The sequence below is a fragment of the Meles meles genome, chromosome 19 (genome assembly GCF_922984935.1).
Source record: "Meles meles chromosome 19, mMelMel3.1 paternal haplotype, whole genome shotgun sequence".
Lineage (NCBI taxonomy): Eukaryota > Metazoa > Chordata > Mammalia > Carnivora > Mustelidae > Meles > Meles meles.
Genome location: NC_060084.1, coordinates 38634312 through 38657928, shown reverse-complemented (window position 1 = coordinate 38657928; position 23617 = coordinate 38634312). Strand labels below are relative to the sequence as shown.

General features: G+C 48.5%; 1 protein-coding gene across 6 annotated transcripts in view; it reads right to left on the bottom strand.

The window, feature by feature from the left end:
• Nucleotides 1-9186: 9186 nt before the first annotated feature.
• ZNF536 (zinc finger protein 536) overlaps nucleotides 9187-23617 on the bottom strand; it is a 423563-nt gene continuing 409132 nt past the window's right edge. For all 6 annotated transcript variants that reach the window (XM_045988393.1, XM_045988392.1, XM_045988397.1 and 3 more), the window contains one exon: nucleotides 9187-10327. In XM_045988393.1, the coding sequence (XP_045844349.1) occupies nucleotides 10083-10327 (245 nt within the window). In that variant the 3' untranslated portion in view covers nucleotides 9187-10082. The remainder of the gene's footprint in view (nucleotides 10328-23617) is intronic.

The following is a 23617-nucleotide window of genomic DNA, read 5'->3' as shown; positions in this document are numbered from 1 at the left end:
TTTTTTTTTTTTAATAACTAACGAAATTTCCTTAATACCCTAGTGATTTTTATCAAAGGTAATTGGACTGGGAGGTCTTACTCTGTACTAGGCAATGTCTGTCTCTGATCTCATGGAAATTCTATTCCAGTAAGGAAGGCAGACCATAAGCAGGTAAAACAAGGGGTAAACAAGGCATTTTTGGTGAATAGTTAATTACTGCCGCAAGGAAGGTAGACACAGGATGATGGACTGTGAATGCATGGGTCCTGTGATGACACGAAGTTTCCCAGGAGGGACATTGGAATTGAAACCTAAGAAGGGGGAAGTGCTCAAGACAGAAAGGTCAAGAGGGAAGAGCAAGTGCAAAGGCCCAGCGGCAGGAACAGGTTTGGTCCCTGTAAGGTACCAAAAAGCCATTTTGACTACAGAGAGGGGGTGTTGAGGCAGAAGGTGGAAGATGGAGCTAGAGAGACTAGCAAGATCAAATCATGTAGAGGCTTGAAGGCCATGGTAAGCAGTACAGATTTTATTCTAATGTAAGGGAAGACATTAGAGGGTTTTAGTCAATGCGGTGACATGAACTGATTTATTGAATACAGAGCTGATAGAGCTTCGTGGTTCCTCCAAATCTTTACACATAGAATTACCCACTGACCCCATAATTCCACTCCTAGGTGATACACCCCAAATAATCGAAAGCAGGCACTCATATATTCATAGCGCTGTTACCTGAGACAGCCACGAGACAAAAGCGATCAGCAGATGAGAGTGAAAAGAGAACGTGGAATGGGCATGCAGTGGCATATTATTCAGCCATGGAAAGGAACACCGCACTGACTTACAATGTGGATGGACTTCCAAAACCATGATACCAAGTGGAAGACGTCAGACTAAGAAGGCCACATATTGTATGGTTCCATTCGTATGAAATGCCCAGAGCTGGCAAATCCATGGAGACAAAAAGCAGACCGGTGGTTGCAGAGTCTGGGAGTCGGAGGATAGAGCATGCCTGCTTTATGGATTGGGTTTTCCTTCAGGGTAAGGAAAAAGTTTTGGACCCAAACGTCGTCCGTGGTTGCGCGGCATCGTGAATGTGCTGAATGCCACTGAATTGTACGCTTAAAAATGGTTCATTTCATGTTCTGTAAATTTCACCTGAAAAATCACTTTAAAAATTTTATGATTTCTGGACATATGGATCTTCCATGTCATTCCAGACCCATGTCCAGGACCTTACAGCTTCGCAGGGGCCCTCTCCTACCACCTCTAAACACGGGCCTTTAAACACCACACTCCGCATGGCCTCCCTCAGGGACTCTCTTTTGATAAGGCTGGTGGCACCCGCAGGCACCCAGGGACTCCTTCCCGGAGAGATCTGGTGTTAAGGGACTCTCCGACCGCTGATCTAGAGGGGCTTCCCACCCGACCTGCCAACAAATCACTTGGTTTGTCTGACTCAGTGGCTGGGGGTAGGAGTTGGGGACTGGGCAAGGGACCGCCTCTGCTGTCCTCCCCTGTGTCCCCAGCACCTGGGGCTCAGGCACAAACGAGGGACCCGCCCCCCACCCCTCCAAGCAGCACCCCCACTCCACCCCAGTACTGCTGGGGCCCAAATGCTGACAAGAGCAATGATCTGGGGAGGAAATGGGCGGCGATTTGGGAAGAAAATCGTGTCCAAGTGTCAATAATTTAAAAGGTACGAGGCATTGATCCCTGTGCGCGGTGATGGGGTTCTCGGCGGGTGCCGCAGCACCCGTGCGCCCTCCGCAGTGTCCAACTCCACGCAGAGCTGCTCGGGGGCGCATTTGTCCCCTTCCTTCCCGGAAGACCAGCCCTCCCTCCCGGACTGGCGGGCTCAGAGCCCCGCCTTGAGGAGGGGGCCTTCTCCCCTCTGGCCACCGCCGCCGTCTGTTGCCCTGATCTCCGCGATCCCCGGGGTCCGCGGGGCTGGCTCAGAGGCTGGGTGCAGCGGTCTGCGCCTAGGCGACCCGCCCCGCACCCTGGGCGACAGGAAGGCCCCGGGCGCCCCCGCCTGGCGCCGCGCCCCGCTCCGTGCCCGCCGGGTGCACCTCTCCAGGCGCGCCGCCAACTGACCTGCGGGCCGCTAGTCTCCCAGAGGAAGGAAGCAAAATTTGAAAATGAAACCCTACCCAGCGGAAAGCTTCCAAGTAGGGCTGCGTTGCTGTTTGGGGGTTCCCGATGTCCCCGCCCCCCAGCTCCGGCAGGATGGAAGCGCAGTTGGGGGCCGGTCCTGGTCTCCCCTCCTGCTCTCCCTGCAACCCTGGGGAGAAGGCCCAGCCAGCCTGGGGGAGCCCCTGGGGACCTGCAGTTACTTTTATTGATTTTCTAGTGATCTGACAGCCAAAAATGGAGGCGTGGTGAGCGGGAGAAAGAGGCCAGGCTCTGCAGAAAAGGCAGGAAACCAGACCTCCCTCCGGAACAAAGGAGCACACCCGATGTAGACATTCCTAAACCAGGTTCGGGATTCTTCCTGCCCTTGTAAAATCTCTTTTCTTTGAAGTCGAACCTTTTGACCAAAGCTGTTGGTTCCTTCCAAGCCATTTCACTGAACCTGCCACCAAAAAAATCACTTTGTAAACAAAGAAAAAGGCAGGGGCTGACCCCAGGTGTGATGGGCAACTTATGAGGCTTCTGGTTTGACTTTCCCAGTGTGCATCCTTGATTTTTAAAAAATGGGACCTCTAACCCTCAACGTCGCTCTCCCTCCCTCTCCCACCAGCTGCCTTTTTTTGGGAGCAGCCAGGAGGTTGTTACGTTCTACCAAGTCTCAGCAGCCAACTTCCCGTTCGGCCCCTTTTCGACCGGGGAAACCCTGCCTCCACAATGCCGGTGCTCAGGTAGGTGCCCGGATTGATGGAGCCTCCTTCGCGCCCTCTTCCAGCCCAACTTCTCATAACTCAAAGCATAAATAATCACATGTTTTATAAATAGCTGTGGACAAGAGGCTATAAAACAACGAAGATATATTTGTGCCTTTATGTCCTCGAAATATTTTCTAAAACGACTGTTTTATTTGGTGTGGGTTGAATGTGGGCGTGTGTATACATAAAATCCCCACCCAAAGTTTTCCCCAGCCCCCCTTCAGGTCAGACCGGCTCTATACTTAGCAAATTGATAAGGTTCCATGGGCAAGCTTTATTCGTTCTGACACGAGCCTATGACACTTTATAAAAAGAAGGAATCCAGAACAATCTCTAGGTAATTAACACCTAGATAAACAAACATAAATTTCTATACTGCATTTATTTGGACTACCACTCAAATATGCGTGAACCATGCTTTTTTAATTAAAAGATAAATCCATGTGACACTTAGCCTCAAACTTAATTATTCAGCATAGTATAATAAAAAATAGAGCCCATTAAATGTGTCTTGCACTGTATTTCTGTATTAACAGCAAAACAGTTCGGTCTGGGATCATTTAAATTTTCCCCCTCCTCTTTGCTTGTGGTTTCCCTGTTCACATAAGCCCTTCCTCTCCCTCCCTGTCTACCTCCCTCCCTCCCTCTAGGTCTCCCTCTTTTCTCTTAACACCAACAGGTGAAGAGATTAAAACTCCACACAAGCCCCTACATGGAAAGCTCAGCTGGGCGACATTTTTAATATTGCATTACACTCCGAATTTTTTTCCCTTCCCCATGGAAACATACCTCTAGTTCGGTGGAACGTGCCCAGCCCTTCTATCTTGAAAAGAAGATCACAATATTTAACACTAATTTCCTTGGGATCGTGCTTACAATACACCAGGTGAGGTTTTCATAATCTACTGTTACAATACAGATGTTAAACAGAGAGGGGAAGTGCACAAATCCCAAACTACAAGAGACAGCAGGGTTAGCTTTATAAAAGTTTCAGCACAAAATAGTACCTGAGCTCCGAGTATCAGCCGCTCAGGAGCTCCTGGCCGCGGGGGTAGAAATTCACGCGCGAGCCGTTCCCCCCACCCGGCGGGAAGGAGGAACCAATGTTGGTTCAGCCACTGGGCGAGAATGGGTAAGATGATGACCCTGTGCTTGGTGCCGGGTCACGTGCTGTGTGAGCCTTGTCACTTTCCTCCTTACAGCAAAGGGGCTGTGGTAGGGAAGGCTTGAACCCAAGGCTTGAGTAACCAAACTCTTGCTTTGAGCCCCTCAGGTCCCCCATCCCCACCAGGGGCCTCACCTTGACCTCCCGGGTTACCGGCAACAAAAATGGGCTTCGTCCTGGGGTGACCAGTCATTGGGGTTTGTCCAGAACAGGCCTGGCTTTAGCACTGAAATTCCCCTGTCCTGGGAGAACCAGGATATTTGTCACCCGATGTAGACTCCTCCAGCAAATGGTACAGCTGTCGGCTTGGTCAAGCCGCCTGCAGAGGGATGAACTGGGGCCATGCAAAGACTCTGAACTGAGTGTGGAAGACTCCCAGCCACTCCTTCCCAGGGAGCGCAGACCTCTGGGCAGGCATGAGAGAGAAGGTGCCAGTTCTCTGGGATCCTGTAAATCTGTTGGAAGTCATCTGCATGCCTCTACTTCAACACATTCGGGCTGCAGAATGCACTGTCTTTCAATGTTAAGTGGGCTCCTGCAGTTGTGGTTTTTAATGACAGTCCTTGGAACCTGGAGGTCCCTGGCTGGCTCTCTGCAGAACTCTCTAAGTACACATCCTATCTCATTTAACCGCGCAAAGAGCCTGTTGTTAGCCGTTTTCCACTTTACAGATAAGGAAGCAGATTTGGGGGACTGGAATGATCTGTCAGGATCACACAGCTACCAAGAGGTAGAGAACGGAGTTCGGAGCCCCATCCACGCGGGGCTGGGCATTCATACATGCTGTTCCTGGACCCGGCATGCATGCCTTCCTGTCTCAGGTCATTGTCACTGCTTAAAGAAGTCCTCCCTGACATGGAAAAATCCATGTCATCTTTGAGTCTCCTCTTCCAGACCCTCTACATTTGCTTGTGTGATTAACAGGCTAAAGTCTGTTTTCTCAGTGATCTGCGGCCATGTTCCCTGACCTATCACTGTCTCTCCAGCCTGTGCCTGATGCCTGGCACACAGGAGGTCTTCTGTAAATTTTACTGAACTAGTGAGTGGAATAGCATCGAACCCCAAGACCAATTCTCTTGTTACATCCCACACTATGCTCTCCTAGCTGCTCTTCAGTACTCGGAAAATGGCAAGAAAGTTGCTCATATTGTGATTTTTTTTTTTTTTTTTTTTTTTTTTTTTTTTTTTTTTTTTTAGTGAGGGTACTGGAAAACAGAGAGCTTAAGACATTTCTCCAGGACTGTCTTGTCTGAAAGGGGTGTGTGTGGAGGAATCCTGACCACCAGGGAGCCTTTCCCCAAACATGGGAGTTTAACGTACAGTGTTTTGTGGGTGTGCAATTGATCCCAAATTTATCCATAACTTACTATGCCACAATAGTGCAATTTACAAATTGTACTAAAATTTACAAAACATACCGATGATCTTCCCTACTTTATTGCATTTAATTTAATCATTTTGCAGATATGACCAGTGAACTCAGAACAGTTACAATGTTCAAGATCAAGCAGCCAGTAAATAGTATAGCTAGGGTTCAAATTTAAGTCTGCACACCCCCTATTTTGTAATTGTCTACAGTGTGGTAATCTGATGATCGTCTATGATTGCGGAGAGCTCAAAACATTTTGATGGAAATATATATCGATGTTTCTCAGAAAGGCCTTCTTCTAGTTTTATTTTTATTTTATAACAGCCTTATTGAGATATAATTCACATACCATAAAATTCACCTTTTTAAAGTGTACAATTCAGTGGGTTTTAGTACATTCAGACGTGGGTAACCACCATTACTAGCTAATTGTAGAACATTTTTATCACTCCAAAAAGAAACCTTGAACCTGTGCACAGTCACTCCCCACCTTCTCCTACCCCAACCCTGCAACCTGTCCTCACGCCTATTCTGGACATTCCAGACATTTCCTAAAAGTGATATAATTTCATAAAAGTTAGGCTTTTGCATAACTGGCCTCTTTCAAACAACAAAATGTTTTTGAAGTTGGTCCATATTTTCAAAGTTCGTCCATGGTGCCCCATTCCTTTTGATGGCAGAATAATATTCCCTTCTATGGATAGACCACGGTTTGTTCGTCTATTTCTTATGCAGGTTTTGAAAACACATTTTGAACCATCATGCAAAAACAGGTGTTCCGTGTCTCTGGAAAACTCCGAAAACCTGATGCCACATTCCTCACAGACATGACAAAGCAGTGGCTGAGAGCACCCGACCCCAGAACCTCCGTCCCCACTCTCCTCTTCTCACCACTGCGGGTTCTTGTCTGGTCCCTGGAGGCATTTTGGTTTGGGATCCAACACATACATATGTGGCGTTATAACCTTCCCTCCCTGACGGGGTCCCTCCCCAACCCCCTGCTGAAACTTCGAGACTCACCTTCGCTGTTGTAACAACCAGCAGTCGGGGCTGCTCAAAACTCCATTCCAGCCACCTGCTCCCATCCCTCTGGATGTAGCAGTAGTCTGGCATCCTGAAAGAAATACCGGGATTTACAAATTCCTATACAATGTGGGTGGACGCTTTTGCTTGCAACATCTCCTTGGGTCCTCCATACAGTTGCGGGCTGCACTGTGCAAACGGTTTTGAAACCAAACCAACAGTAACAGAAAACAAATCAAAAAGCAACTGTGCACATCAAGTGTGGGGAACACACTTCAAATCCTCTCAGGTCAATGTCAGAGGGCTGGTTTATCGGCAGCCCTGATACCCTAGACTTTATTGTTCTCCATTCTTTCCTTTTCTTCCAGAGGAAGAATTCAGATTATCCTCTGTAAAAGACTTCTTGCATTTAATGATTTTTTTAAATAACTTTCTATAAGTAAAAGGGAGTAGTAGATCCCAAAGCTTTCGGTGTCTTAGATAATTGCTGTAACGGGAGGATCATACGGTTTTACTTTCCTGAAACCGATGTCTGCAGCCTTTGAAGAAACATAGCTCACACATGCACGTGGGTGTGCACACACACTCACGTACACACTCACGTTGTTTAAACTGCACAGGGATATTCACAGGGCTTAAAAAAGCACAAGGCTGTGGGGACCGTTCCCCCCAGAATAAGGCAGATCTTTTTTTTTTTTTTTTTTAATAAGTGGGGTTTGACCAAGCCTTCCCGAAGTCTGGCAAAGATGGAAAAATATGTTTCACTCTTCCTAAGAAACATAAGTGAATAGGAAAAGATTTTTTTTTCCAGAGGTAGAGGTTTTATTGCGTAAAACACTGGATAAAACCGGACTGCTTCAAAGACATTTTATTCTAACAGCAGAAAGAAAACAGTCATTGCTGAAAAAACAACTTTTAATACTTTCTATACCAGAATAAAGTTCTGTCAACTGATGTATTATAATAATAAATAATGACCAAGAATAAACTTTAAATACAAAGTTTTCTACTTGTTACAAGCATAGCAACAAAATCCTCTACTCTATTGATCTCAGATTTACTCCAAGATAGATTTTTTTTTCTCTTTGTGTAGGAATGTAGACAGTATTATGACCAGCATCACAGACTACAGAAGTTACAGGGGAAGAAACTTGACATGTTTAGATATGAGGGCCTGGAGACATTCAGAAACTGACACTGCGTATCACTGCGGCCGTCACTTGTTTGTATTACAAGTTACAAATGTTCTGGAAAGAAGGCTTGTGTCAGAGGGGGAAATAAGGACGGTAGCACTGGACAAAATGGAATCAACACACACGCCACAAAGAAGAGGGGATGTTCCCAGTGTCACAAACAGAATTATTGCCTGTCGCATCTGAAGATGCTCAGAAGACACAAAAAGAATACCAAAAGAGCTTCCAAAGTGCTAGAAATGGAATGTGGCTCTCATTTTTTTTTTCCCACTTTTTTTTCCCTCTTGTTTTTTTTTTCTTTTTCCTTTTTTTTTCTCCTTTTTTTTTTGTTTTTTTGTTTTTTTAATATTTTTCTTTGCTAAGATACCAAAGGCGGGGCAAACACACAGAAAGCAAGCGACTGACACAGTCACCAAACACAGTAGTGCAGTTAAAATCCTAAAGCTCACTACAGTCAGAAAGTTTTCAGTAACATTTCAGTCCTTCCTCTAGGATCATAGAAACAGTTGCATTAAGTTGATAAACTTGATTTAAGTAAGGCAGTGAGAACTAGTCTAGAAAAACGAGAAAGCGGCTTGCTCTATGCCAGATGGGTCCACGCTGCACAGCGACCTCATTTGCACTGAAACCTCGGGGTGGGCGACGCCCTCTGGACCGCATATGCAAACCGGATCCCTTATTAGCCTGAGATCCCTTCTGGTCTCAGGATAGCGCTAAGCATTTTATTTACATTGATTGCAGTTTAGAATTTTTGTAAACTGCTGTAGGCAGAGCTGAAGTTTTAAGGCCCTGGGGTTTTATTCTGTGCTCCCAGCCTGCAAGGAAATATCGACTGTTTTTTTTGTTTGTTTATTTGTTTTTGTTGTTTTTTCTTTAAGTCTAAATGATTTCGTTTTAGAAATTAATACTTCAATACATCTCTACCGTCACAAGCAACAGCACCAATTTCGTGTCACTCAAAGGAAGTATGTTAAGAGGCTGAACTTAGACACCATTCTAGCAGATTCAAGAATAAACCCTTGACTCCTCTTCTTCATTTTTTTGTTTTGTTTTGTTTTGTTTTTGTTTTTGTTATTTTAGATGAGTTAAGCATTTCATTATTGGCCCTCAAAATCTCCCTCTGGGTGGTGCAGAACTCAATAAATTTGGAGTATCCAATCAGTAAAAAAATCTAAAATTCTACAAAAATATAGAACACATTTGTTTTACAAAAACAGACATTTGAACTCGAACAGTTTTCTTCATTAGCGATAGAGAGCAGGATGTTTAGATTTGTGTTTTTAATACAAGCTATTTCCTAAGAGCTTGTCAGAGAAGAAAATCTTGCTTCATGTCTGCGATACTTACAAAAACGAACACATTTAAACAAAGCTGATAATAAGGATCAGAGCAGCCTTCATTCAAGTAAAATTTTAAAAAACCTTAATTTAAAAAAAAATCTTTCTATTATGACATGAATTTCCATTTCTCACCAGCACCTTCTGTGGGTAGAGTTGGCTAGATTTCCTCAAAAACATTTTAAATCATGTACCCCTAATCTAATTTTTTTTTTTTTTTAGTAGCAACTTCTTTTTCATCTGGGGGAAAAAAAAAAGACAACGGAGGGAAAAAAAGCATTTCCCTCAATACTGCAATTTGATCTTAAAAAAAAAAAAAAAAAGGAATTACTCATCAAACCTGCAATGGGCATCTGTCTGCAGATGATTCCTGACCATGGATTCATTTGGCTGTGTGTGTGTGGTTTTTTGTTTTGTTTTGTTTTGTTTTAAATGCACGTGTGAAATGGCAATCCTCCGCAGCCCCGGGCAGCAGCAGCCGTGGGCGGCAGCGGGCTAGGATTTCTCTGCGAGTGCAGTTGGGACACCACGTGAATTGATTTTCTCTGCAGTGACCGCTCCAGCCTGACTGGCACCAGCGGCTGCCTCTCAGCACTTCTCATTAGGGGTTGGGGTTGGGGGGGGGGGGAGATGGCGGCAGCTGGTGGCAGAGTATAGAGGTGTTTTCAACAATGAAAACACAGCCCCTCCATCTTCAAGGCAACACTAAATCATTTAGATGGTATCATTTTTCAGTTAAGAGCATGACTGGGGGAGAAAGACGACTTCAGAGTTTGGAAAGGCCCCCCAGCTTTCTCCGGCTTGGAGGACACCAAGCCTTTCGGAAATCACTCCTCTCCCACCTGCATTGTTTAGAAGTACTTGTTGCCGGGTAACAGTTTAGCAGCCATTTTCAAGGGCTGGGGACTTGTTTTTGTGGGGTTTTTTTTTTTTTTTGAGTGTGTTTTTGTGTTTTTTTTAATATATATATATAGATATCTTTTTAAATTTTCTAAATGTTCTATACACTAGTGGGGGGAGTTGTACATGATTTTTCTTTTTTCCCCTTGGAGTGCCGTTAGCAAACTCTTTTACCAGATGCATAATCTTAAAACTGTGTAAAATAATATTGCAATATACAGGTCAGTTTGCTCAGTTACGCTCCTCCTGGGCTTTGCAGCCCTCCTCTGTTAGCTCTGCTGAGCTCCCCGCCTTGACAGCTGTGGGGTCTTCGAAATTCCCAGAAGCCTCCGAGTCAACTCTGGAGCGTTTGAACCGGCGGTCGGGGTACTGACTGTTGTCAAAAGGCATACGATGGACGCAGAGGACGTGGGTCTTCAGGTTCCCCTTCTGAGAGGCACTGTAGGGACAGTATCGGCACTGAAAAGGCCTGTGACCTGCGGACACAAAGAGTGGCAGGTCAGCTCTTCTGCTTGCCCCCCACGCAGTCCCCACGGCTCAGAGGACATCATCGTTACTACCAACAGTATCAATAGCATGATTGTGCTTCCTTGGCAAACATCAAATTAGCAAAGGAGCCAGTATATTTGGACAAACAGTAAGTTACTTGGAGAATTAATAAGTTACCGACCAATGATAACTTGGCTGGGAATATGTAAGATCTTCCCATCTTGGGGACAGTTTTATTGCAGGCTTCCGCGTGACAGAAGACAATGTTCCCGACACCTGGTTTCTTTTTCTGTGAAACATTAGATAACCAGTGTTTTCGGCTTCGCTTGCCAAGACACAAAATCAAAGGTATTATGTTAGGTACTTCTATGACAAGAGAAGAAATAAATTTCCAACATTGTAGTGATGAAATTCAAAACTTCTTTTTAGATGCTGAAATTTAAATTTTGTACGCTTTCCCTGAGAGATGAAATAATTAGTCTTCCTTGTCCACCCTCCCCCCGACCATTTAAATTGTAGAAACCATCCTCAGCTGCCAGACTGTACGAAAATAGGAGAGGGATTTGGCCCCTGGACCATGCTTTACTGATCTCGGTTCTCCACACACAAAAAGCCATAAATCCCTCCCCCTGGGATCCTGACTCAGGTCTCAGCACTGAGCCAGTTCACTTTCTTATCCCCCCATCAACTCTTTACAGAGAAGCAAGCGGAGCATGACACGCGGGAGAGGGAGTGTGTGTTTGCAGTGGGCTAAGAGAACCATGTGTCTTGGGGGCGGAGCTAGAAGTCTAAGCTCTTGGAATTTCTAGAACCTCAGCATTTCAAGAGGAGACAGTAGAATGTGTCTGGCGGGAACCAAACTCTCCAAACAGCCAAGGCCAATACGGTTTTAAAGAAGTTTAGGATTTGAATAGTAACCCTTGACCTCAAGTGTTTCTCAGCAGGCTCTCCATCAGGACAAAAGGCAGATTCTTGGGGCAATCCTCACAGTCCCCCATGCTCGAGGCTTCTGTTCTGCTGCCCCGCAGACGTGTACACGTTTCTGCCATCTTGAGCCACCAGGAAAGCATCTGGCTTGGGAAGTTCCAGGGGAACAATTGCATTCCCCCCTGATGCTCGGAAGCCATCGAAGGGCCATTCCCGGAAGCCCGTCTGTGCCTTCCCACCCAGCACCTAGAGGGGTCAGGGCTCAGGCCTGGGTTTCATTTGCTCAGAAAAACAAACGAGTAAATAAATGGGCCCAACCGTTTATACGAGGAAACATCCAAACATCATACTCAGCACTTTTTCTAGAACAGTCATAGCAGAAGTCCTGCTAAGTAGTTAGCAAAACGGTCTTGTTCCTGCGACGCTGGAGGCCAACCAAACATTTGGGGCTGAAGGTCACTTTCATCTCATAGGGTGCACGGGGCTCCATTTCCTTCCTTCTTAGTGGGTTTGTGGGGTGAGCACTCTCTTTCTTCCCTCCTTAGCCAACTGGTCTGCAAGGACGAAGCTTGCCTACCTACTGAATCTTCCTCTTGCCCATCCCCGCTCAGAGGCCGGTCCAGTGTGTCCCAACTCTTGGCCAGCCCATGAACATGGTGGCCTCCAGGAGGGTTTCGAGCTTTCCAGGTGTCCCATCTGCTACCCAGCCTCCCCAGAAATACCAGAGCGGGCTCCCAACGTAGGAGCTTCACTGTGATTTCCTTGCTATAATGTTGGGATGGTCACCGACTGTCTGAGAAATCACTGGGACCTTCAAGTCCAGTCCCAGCCACCTCTCCAGACTTCTCTGGAGCCTCCTCCCTCCATCCACACTGGACCAAACCATCGGTGGTCTCTGCAAGGAGGTTTCATTCCTCAAGGTATCCACATGCTTGCTGTGTGACCATCTCCCTGAAATACCATTTCCATGCTCTCTCTTCTTTCGAGGCTCTGCCCAACTGGGACGCCACTTTTGTGGGCCACTGTGTAATCAAATCCCCCCTGAGTAGCTGTGGGTTCCTGGCCGGAACTGCTTGCTGGCACAGAATGAGCAGGCGTGAACTGTTTGTGGTGTTGAATCATTATCTTATTCCTTCACCTTGCCTTTTTTGGAAGGTATTCTAAATTTTCAGGTAGCGTTTCTGCATCTTTTGCTTCCTTTGCTGTGTCTAACACAAGGCTGAATTTGATCAACTTTCCCACTTGCCAAAAGCCAGTTTGCAAATCTACAGACTTGGGAGTGAAGAAGAAACGAAACCCAAGGAAAGTACACTTGCTGTTGTCCCTTCTGTGGAGTCTGCCGCAGCAAGAACCCTGCCACTCCACAGGAGGGGCCTGGACCTGACTGTCAAGTGAGAGAAGGATTCACCGGCATCATTCCCCTGCCTGCCTTCCTGCTACCTGGCACCACCCTTAGGGCTCTGTCGCTTCGTCCACAGATGACAGGGAAGGCCGTGTGCTTGTGGGGAAGGAGAGCCGAGCCTCCTACTTCTAACATGGATGTAGGAGTTTAACAAAGAATGTTAAGTGGCCCTATTCTTCATCATGTCAGAGTTAGGGCATGGACAAAAGGGAGGAATCTGGGTGCCAGTGAGGGGCAGTGAGTTTCAAGTGGATTCCAAGACTCAACCACTCAAGTCAAGAGGTTGTTCACCCCTGTAGACACGAAGTTACTAACCCAGGATTGGTGAGAGAGGATTCATGGTGCCCTGCTGGAATAATTTTTGAGAAAAGATGGTCCAAATCTATAGCTAATGACGTAAGAACTAAGTGAAGGTCATCCAAAGAACCTGAGAAGAACTGAGACACCAGTTCTCAGGAAGCCCAAGAAACGTTTTGAAGGTTTCTAGAAATACCTTCTCAGGAGTAGACTTTATCTTCTGGCTCGCCGCCACGGGCAGCAATGTGACCGCTCACTATGCTGATTACCGTGGTTCACCAATTTATGGATCATATGGCTGTAAGTCACCGACGGACACTATCATCACAGTCTGACAAGTCTCTGGAGTTAAGAACTCTGAATAATAAATAAATTAAAATTAAAAAAAAATAAAACCAGAACTCTTGGTACCGTGGTCCAAAGAGTCTAGCCCAAGTAGGGGGCAAGATGGCCGAACGGTGGTCTTATTTAATAAACCCAACTCACGCCCCCAGGATTCAAAGTGGCTCTTCTGTTCTTCCACTGTTCTTGCCCAGCTGTCAAGAACACTGCATGTGTATATTTGTAGGAGGACGTCTGTACAGTATTGGGATCATCATCAATCCCGATCTTGCAATATACCTTGTAGATAGAAGCGTTGTCGGTAATGTTGGTAGTTCCTGACGGTTGCGAACACCTGAGATCCTGAAACCCTCCGTAGTCTTTTACATATAATTTTGTATGTTATCCTCCTTTTGGAGCTATGGCAAGATGAGCGCATTAAGATACAGTGAATCTGGACGGTTTGAATTTACAACAAGTACTCAGACATCCTAATTCTATGAAATCTTTACAAGAACCACGATCGCCATGTGTGCTGATAGGATACACACATACGCACACACCCTTCTGAGTGGCTTGCTGAAAGGTCCAGAAGAAGGCTGTGTGTTCTCCCCAGGATCAAATTAAAGTGAAAGGTCTGTCCTTGGGTGATGGAAAGATTTACTCCCAAACAGAAAGCTGTTGTTATGCAAAGCACTTTCAAAATCCGGTAAGTCTCTGAGTCCAGCTAAACCTGGATGAAGCCTTCCAAATTTCTCTATGATATTTGTACACTTGAAGCCCCAGGCACTGGGACAAATGCAGTGATGTCGATGTCTGTTAGCTTTTGGACAGAGACCATGAACAAGGGCTTCAGAACAAAACCCCGAATCTGAGAACTCCCAGGAATCGTTTGCTATGGTGTTCAAATATTTGTGACCAAGAAGGGGTCCATCTGCAGGTAGAAGCAGCAGGAGGGGCCCTTGGAAGTCTGCTTCGAGCTTCTGCACTACTGCTTGGGGTGGAGGAGGGGCTTGCGGGAAATCCTTCCTCCCCGTGGAGGCAGGAACATCCGGTTCCCCAAGGAGAGGCTGATGCAGCCCTCAGGATGACAGGGCTACCCCTTGGTGAGCTTTGAACTCTGCAAATTTCCATCCATCCCCTTTGAGTGGGATAAAAACCAGCCATGCCACCTTGGTAACCTGAGAGTTAGAGTTGACGATGCACCTGGGTCTGCAGGTGGTAAGGTTCAAGTTCAAAGACAGAAGAAACTTCCCCATTAACAACCAGCATGGAGACCGCGGCCTCTGTCCAGGGTAGTTTCACTGAGATGCCCCGCACTCCACGGTGGCCTTTGGCCAAGATAAAGATGGGGAGCTCTCCTGGCTTGGCATGTTTACTTTGCTCTCAGGTATCCTCCTGCCACGCACTCGGCAGCATGAGTCTGACCAGGAGCTTGGGTTCAAAGCATAGTTTCGTCCCTTGAGAGGCTGGGAGGCTACTTAACCCAAACTTGAGTTTCCTCTGTGTCTGGCTGTGAGTGAGGAATGGGATCTCTTGGGGCTTCCGTTCCCACGGCTTGAAAACAGAGGCGGGGGAGGGGGAAGACAGGTCCTCCCACCATAGGATGTTGTGAGCATGGGAAGGAATCATGTGTCAAGTCTGGAAGGAATCCAGGGCTATAGAAATGTCAGCTGTCTGTCACTGTCATGCTTACTGTTCTCATTGTTGTCTTCTGGCAGCCTGTCTAAGCCGGGTCAGGGGCCTCTATGCTCTGTTCTTCATCAACGTACTGATTCAGCAGGTGCTCTCTGCCTCGGGGAGCCTTCAGTGAAAGTTTACAACATCGTCTGTCCTTGGGGCATTTGCCCTTGAACGGGAGCTTTGGGAAACTAGATGACCTTCAGATTCCAAAGGAACAAGTTGTTAATGGTTACATTTCGCTTGGACGAAGTTCAGCAAAGGGAGGTGAGGCTGGGCTTTGGGTTAGACCGCATGCCGGAAACATCTTCCCATCTAGCGGATCCCGATCTAGTCAAGGGCTAGACCAGACACACTGCTTCAAGGCAGTGTAGGCTGTGAAAGAGTAGAGATGACTGGGAGTTTCTAAGAGCTCAACGCAGAGGAATGTGAGCCCCTCTAGGTCCTTCCACTGTCTTCACCCTCAAATCCCCCCCGAGTTTGCTGCCTTCTGCATACCGGACTCTCTGTTCTCCAAACACTTCATACTCTTTCCTGCCACAGGACCTTTGCTCCATCCTTTCTTGTTCCCTAATCTGGAATCCTCTCTGTCCTACCGCATTTAATTACTGTGGTTGTCACCTCTAGCCCACCTGCCTCTGCCTCGAGAAGGAAGCCCTGTAACCCCAGACTCAACTGGTAAAGTCCATCAGGGCAAAATCTGTGGAGAGCTTCCAACAACAGTAGCTGAACAAAAGCAATTAACGTCTATCTTCTCCACTAAACAGTTGGCTCCACAGCGCAGGAGCTGTGGGGGTGTGTTCTTTGGGGTTGGGGTTATTGCCATGTCTCACCATCTAGCATAGTGCTTGGCACATCACAGATATCCAGCAAGTATTTTTTAAATAAAGGAAGGGTTGGATGGATGGATGGAAGGAAGGAAGGAGGAAGGAAAGAGAAGGAGGGAAAGAAAGAAAAGAAAGGAAGGAAAGGATCGAGGGAGGGAGGGAGTGAAGGGAGAAAGGGAAAGAAAGAGAGAGTGAGAAAAAGGAAGGAAAGAAGGAAGAAAGGAAGGAGGGTGGGAGGAAGGGAGGGAAGAAAGGGAGAAGGAGGGAGGAAGGAGGGAGAAGAAGGGAGGGAGGGAGGGAGAGAGAGAGAGAGAGGGAGAGGCAGCCGGGAGACAGGAAAGGGAGAGAAGTGCTCCTCCAGACAGAGAGAGAGACCTGACCGTTGGTGCAGGGATAGGAAGCCTGGGATCAGTGCAAGGGCCTGGGAGAGGTCACAGTGATGGACGAGAAACCCAGTGAGAGAGTCAGGTAGGGACCAGGCTCACGGGACCCACTAGGGAGCTCAGCCCTCCTTCCGTAGCAGAAAGGAAGTGGGGAGGCCTTTCCAACCCTGCAGCCCCAATCCCTCCTGCAGCTGGGGCCCTGGGTGCCCCCCACTGCCCACCCCACTGCACGCCCCTCTCTCTACCTCTCACTTTGAGACCATCAACATTTCCCATCACTGCCATGTGAAAAGTAAGTACATCATACGTTAATTTGTATTGTCACTGTGCCGTAGAGCCGTAGTAAAGAGCACATTCATTTTTAATCCACTATGAATAATATATAAATATGTATACAGTGTGGAGGGTCAAGAGGAGTAAGGAGAAAGCAAGTCGTACATTGTTTATAACAAAAGTGGGGAAACGAGATATTTTTCTTACTTGCTGCGATGGAAATATCTGCTCTTTCTCTGTACCTAAGGGGGAGAGGAAAATGCTTCCCCTTGGGGGACCATCCATTAATTACAGCTCCACACTTGTGGGCAGAGACGCGGACGCCTCCACGGGGCCTCCAGACTTTCCAAACTGATGGCTTCTCTTCTGGTGCAGGATGGCAGATAGGAGGGGGAGGGGGAGCCCGTGGCCAGCCTTGGTGTTTGGTCTTGGGACAACTCCTCCGGGCACATTTCTAAGAATTGTGTCCATTGCCCTCACAGTCGCCAGTAGGAAGACTTGATAGAGAGAAATATTCCCATTTTATGGATAGGACAATGAGGCTCAGGGAGAGGAAATAGTTTTCCAAAGTCAGGAATATGCAGTTAGCTGGTTTCTGACCAGGAATTCAACCACAGGGCTATCTCACAGCAGAGGCTCACCTCGGCTCCCTCCGTGTGTGTGTGTGTGTGTGTGTGTGTGTGTGTGTGTGTGTGTGTGTGATATTGCACACATCACATGCCGTGCCCCCTTGGGGACAACAGCCATGTCTGTGACCTCAAGACACCCACTGAGGTCAGACACTGCACACATGGCTGTCATCAAGCTGCAGGACTCTAGCCTTCCATCCGTCATGCAACTCCTGGAACCCAGCCCACTTCCACAAGCACACGCTGAGCACCTACTGCATGCATTACCCCGAGCAGATTGCTGTGGGAATGACACAGGACTTTTAGCGCCACGAAGATGGGAAGGACACCTGTTCAGCATGCCTGACACAATGCCTGAGTGACCGGCCACACGACCTAGTGGACACCCGCTGTAGCAAAAGGAGGAAAGAGCTGAGAGTTTGCGAGGTCAGGACATCCAGCTGCTTTGAACCAGGTTCGAATTCCCAGTCAAAAGGACGGCGCAGAGGACAGGCTCTGAGAGAGTCCTGGAAAGGAAGAGCATTCTGGAGGAAGGACACGTGAGCTCTTTGGCCAGAGGCAGAGTCTGCATATGGTGACAAAGGCACAGTTCCGGACATTGGGACAACAGCATCCACGAATGGAGGAGGCAAACCCCCAAATTACAGTTCATGGTCAGCCCAAGGAAGAGGGTCCAGAAGAGGGGCTCGTGTGTAAGCAGTAGGGACTGGGGTCCCTGGGTTCGGGTAGACACAGAGACACGGGCCATTCCCTGGGCCCTCATACTACCGAGCCACCTCTCACGCCAGGGCAGACGTTCGGATCGATCACACAGGGCCCTCTTATGGTACACTGAAATAGATGGGGAAGACGGCACGCAGGGGAATGAAGAGAAACACTGCTGCCATGGTTTCCAGATCAGCCCAGGCCACAGCCCAGTGGCACCCTGTGGGCTTCGACCCTGAGAAAACCGCCCGCAGCAAGCCCATGGCTGACTCACCTGAAGGCAGTTGCACTGTCCTTTCTGAACTACCTTCTTTGTGCAGGATTGTGGGGTATTTGCCAGACCCCCGGAGGGTCTCCCACCACCACCTTTTATGGAACTGTTTTCTAGAAGGGACCAGCTGGTGAGGTGGAGAGGAACAGCCCTCAGGGCCGCTCCCATGCACAGGGCCAGGAGGCTTGGGAAGCCCACCTCTGAGTGGTACTGAGAGGACTCCTGAGCACCGCCGCTCCTTCTAGTGGACCCCAACGGGAGCGCCTTCTGCATTCCTTAAAACTAAGGACATTTGCAGGATGCATGCTGGTAGTTAAGGAAACACCCCACCCCCTCACCCGGCATCTACAGCCAGTTGTTTATGTTAGAGACGCAGCCCACCCCCCCACCCCCGCTCCCAGAAGTGAACCTGCAGACCTGGGAGGAATCCAGGTGGGGCGTAGAGGGGTGGGGGAAGGGGACCAACAAACAGCCCAGTGGGGCAGACCTCAGGGTGGTGGTCCGCCCTCCATCCAGCCCTCCCCTGCTGCTCTCTCTGAGTGTCTGCGGCTGGCCCTGTAGCTGCAGACTGGAAGGGTTCCTGCCCAGGACTCTGGCCATGGTTAATGGGCTCAACAGAGGCAATGAGATGGGTAAAAATGTACATATACACACAGTGAGCCAAGAGAAAGAGCTACCTTCTCAGTTGCACACACTATATATATATATATAAATTTCCCTAATTCCAAATAGGCAAGAATGGTTCTAATCAGGTGCATAATTTATGTTTTCAGTTTTCAAAAAAATATTCATCCATCTAATCAAAGATGCTAAAACACTTCGGAATACCCTTAGTATAAATAATTTCAGGTTTCAAATTTCCTGTGATTTGGGTTTTAATCTAAAACACCACCAAAAAACATTTTAAAAGCAGATTTTGATCCATGTAGCAATAGATCGGAGACATCCGTCAGTGTGAACTAGTGTTCATTTCAGTTCAGTATCTATAACACAGATCTGAGTGTGTGCGGGGTTAGTAGACACACTTATCTTTCCTTGTTCTGTCCCCTGTGTGCTCCTAGGACCCATGACATCCCAGGAGCAGCAAGCCCATTAGCACCCAGACTTGAGTTTTAGTATCATTCTCAACAAAAGGAACCCAGGCTGCTTGTGGAAATGGTGGATTCCAGGGCTGGGACAGGAAATAGACAAGATGGTCCTGGACCTTCTTTTGCCAGAAAGTAAGGAATTGTTCAAAACACCACCCATTGACTGGGGTGTGTCAAAGTAGCTCAGAGCCAAGTGGTAGAGCCCCCAAGGCCAGAGCTGGAACAATGTTAGCAACAAAGTGAATGTCATGTACCAGATTAAAACCCAAAGGAGCAACAGGCATCCACAAGTCATATTGGCATGGCTCAATGATTGAATCTGGAAGCACATGGAGAAGAACAGAAAAATGCCCCCATGCATTCCACAGGCTTTATGGAATTTTCCCCTTAGAAGGTGGACTATAACTCTTGCTCCTTCATGTGGGCAGCTGGTGACTTCCTTCCTGGGGAAGCGCCTAGGAAGAGGGCAGTGTAGAGAGGGGAAAAGACCCACCTCCGAGAGCACACACCTGAGAAACAGAACCTAAGCTGCAATCACCACGGTCCGAGTGATGGCAGTGCCCTGATCTGATACAGTGGGAATCCACCTCACTTCGTCTGCCCAGGAACCCACAACCCAAGTCTAACCATGAGAAATCCCAAATGGGAGACATTCTACAAAACTTTCCTCTACACTGTTAAGGTCATCAAAAATAAGGAAAGCCTGAGAAACTGTCGCAGCCAAGAGTCACCTCGGGAGACATGACAACTAGATGTAAAGTGGTCCCCTTGGTGGGGTCCTGGGAACAGAAGAGGGGCATTAGGTAAAGACAAAGGAAATCTGAATAAAATATTGACTTCATAATAGTGTATCCACATTGGGTCAGTAATTGTAACAAATGTACCTTACGAACGGAAGATGCTGACAATAGAGGGTAACGAGCACCGTAGGGGAATTCTTTGTCCTATCTAGGCAACATTTCCGTAATTCTAAATCTACAGTAAAATAAACATTTTATTTAAAAAGTTTCTTAAAAGGTGAATTTGGTTGATGTTCAGGGGACAGTGACAGCACGGCGCCCCAGATCAGGAGACGACCACACCAGGAGTGACACTGAAACCCCTCCTGGAGGTGAGGGGGGCATGGGAGCACCCTGCAGAGCCTGCAGTGGGGGCGGGCAGGGCTGGAACACGAACCCCCATCCAGCTCAGATTCAAGTTCAGGTAGCAGGAGAGAGAAAAGGAGACTGGGCTCCAGGAGGCAGCTGCAGAAAAAAGTGTGTGACAGGCGGTGTAGGAATCTTCCAGATCCTCTCAGTCTGGCACCCACCCCACCTCCCCCTGCTCCAGAAGGATGGGACTCAGGAGCGCCCTGCCCTTCCTTCCCCAGGGCCTCAATGTAGTCCCTTCCTCAGCAACTTCACGCCCAGGCTCTGGCCGCTGCCATGCAGATGTTGCCTTAAACCGTGTTGATCTGTTTTCCTTCCAGCTGCCTCCTCACTGGGCTTGGCCGAGCCGCCAGCCTGCCTAGGTGGGCGGGAGACCCAGCCCGAAGCACTGCAGGCCGCAGGCACTCACAGGCAACTATTGATCTAGGATCTTAAATCATTCCCCGGATTTTATGAAAGCATTTATGTTTATCATTAAATGACCTTCAAAGGGTCAATGAACTTACTTTCCTTTTTCGGAGATTTTTAGATGTGTAATATAATAAGACTCTAACAATGCCCTGTGTTTGTCTCTGGGTGAGTGATTTCCTGGAAGATGCTAAAGGAGACAAAAGAGAGAGGACACTGCTCTCATGGCAAGGCAGGAGCCAGGAACAGAGGGGCTGCTGGGTTGTCCCAGGTCACACAGCAAACCTCCCCCCTCCTGCTACTCTCTTCTCTCCGGGGCATTGCCGGGAGAGGGTGGGTGCAGGAGTTGGGCCACAGCACTCCTGCAGGTGGTTTTGTCTAGAACCAAGCTGACTGCAATTTAGATTAACAGCCTTAGAAAACAAAACAAAAACAGAAAAACAATAAAAAAAACTAGCAAATCAAAGTTGGATAGCATTGCTAAAATAAAGCTAGAGGGTTTTTTTGGGTTTTGTTTGTTTGTTTGTTTTTTTGTTTGTCTCTAATAAAATATTAAGTGAAATGATTAAGGTGGTACTCGAGAGGTGCCGAAGACGACAGGGCTCCTCTCCTTCACCCTCTTCCTACCCATCTCCTCCCTCCGTAGGGATATTGGGCTAGATATAGTTATCTCAAGTCCCCTTGGCAACAAGGTAGGCAGTAAGGACCTAAGGAGTTTAGCAAAAGCAGTGACTGCTTGTGACCCGCCTCTAGGACCCACAGCCCACCCCAGAACAACAGTGAGGCTCTCGGGTCAGAAAAAGAACCCCAGAAAGACAGAGAGGCAGCAGGTACGCCACTCATAGCGAGCCGGTCCTCGAATCCCATCGGGACGTGTGTCCACCCCCTCCCCACCAAACCTTCAGTGACTCCCTATTTCTTACCACAGCAACCTGCTCCTTAGCCTGGTTTTCCAGCTTGCAACCCCTTCTTACCTAATACCTACCACCAGGAATGTGCCCACTGCCCACCCCCCCACCGATTCCTCCCAATCAGACCCACCAAAGCACCTCCTAGAAGCCTTTCTGAGGACCCAGCCGGCACAGCCCCCATTGGCACTCGTCAAAGACTCTTCGCAATTGGGCACTTAACTGTGTTCGTCAGACACTGCCCACTCATGACTTCCAGTGACACAGGCTTGGAGGGTCTCTCCCTTCTCTGGGGCGACGCCAGGGGCTCTGCACAGGAGAGGGACTGGGTAAGGGGCTCTGAGGGTGGTTTCCCTTGAGCAGCTACTTAGGACGGGCTAGGGCCCCCGCCTTGGGGGGGTGACCCCTGTGCCCGGCCCCATTTTCTCGCCTTCATGGGGGCCTGGGGACACCTTGTTATGGGCAGCCCTATTTTGAACAGGCTTGCCTCAGTTTCCAGTCTTGTGAGGAGTGCACATAGCCTGACCTTGCTCCCCTCCACCCTGATCGGTGTCCTTCTCCAGCAGGAGCCACCCCTCCTGACAGGTGACCCTCCCCAGACCTGCCCCCAGGTTGTGCTCCACACCTGGGAAGCCCTGCCCTGCCCTGCTGCTCTCTTCCCCAGGAAAATCTAAGTGCTCCGTGTCCTAGAGACCCCTGGGGACTCCAGTCCAGGCTGCGACTACCCCTGCCCATCCTGAACACTCAAGGAGGACACGGGAGGGCGAGGCCATTTTCTGGCTCACTTTGGGTCACTGGGCGGTTGTGCATTTTCCTGCGTTGCCTGTGGGGGAGCTCTGTCCTCGAACCACACCCTCCTGTCCCCTGGTCCTCAGCGGTGCCATTTCCACTTCCTGTGTGACGCTGAGATGCCAGCACCCAACGGGACCGAGCGCCCCCAGAGCTCGGGTGGCCAAGCGAGCAACTCCTTGGATCCCTCACGACCCTCGACAGACGCTCTTTCACCCCCCCAGAGGTCAAAGCTGGGGGGACACACACATATTTAGTTTTTGTCCTCAACACTAAGAGAGAAAACAAAGAGATTTCATGCAAAAACATGGATTTCCAGTTTATCTTGAAAAGTCAGAAGTTCTGGCAAGATCCTCCCAGACGCAGCCGGTCAGACCGGGGTCCCAGTGCTCCCGACCCCCCAACCCCGAGGGTTGGCCACGGTTCACCCTTGGGCCAGCCTCAGTCCTGGCATCCTCCGCCTCCTGGCACCGTGGTCCTCAGAGTCCTCGGGCTCTGCTTTGTCCTGTTGTGTCGGTGCCCAGCACACCCTGGGCCTCACCTTCTCTGGGCCGGGGCCAGGCCCTGGGTGAGGTCTTTGTGTGGTTTTCCAGGGGCAGATGAGCTGCATTCCTGCACACACCCCGTGAAATAAACAAGTGGGTGGTCTCGGCGCGTTCAGTGGTTTCCTGTTCTCCGTTGTGTGTCGCTTAAAACGAACCCATCAGAGCTTCATTGTCGTTTCTGTTTCATTGTACGATTTAAATATGGGGGGGGGCAGTATTGTAACTTGGCATGTGTCGAGGGTGTGCTAAGCACTGTGCCACGCTAGTGCAGACGTGGGGGGAGGGGCCCCACGCAACACCGAAGCCGCAACAGACGTCCAAGCCACTAAAAGCTGGTATCCAAGGTTATCTGTGGATAATTCACTACCCACACTCCTCTTCATAAAAACATTAGTACATTGCTCGGCAGGGTGGGGGGGCGGCCCTGTATTTCGGGGCGGGGAGAGAGCCCACATGGGCGGCAGAAAATCTCACCAAAAAGAGTGTAGCGGGAACACTCATAGTGCAGAAAATTCCGGGGCTCTTGCTTCGTATTAATGTGAGTTTATGTGTGAGAGAGAATCACACATCTCTCTTTTCATAAAGGAGTCAGACACCCGCAATCCTTACCCACAGTATATATCCATATAGAAGGGCACACTGGGTATATTTTAAATAGCTACTTTTTATCACGCCC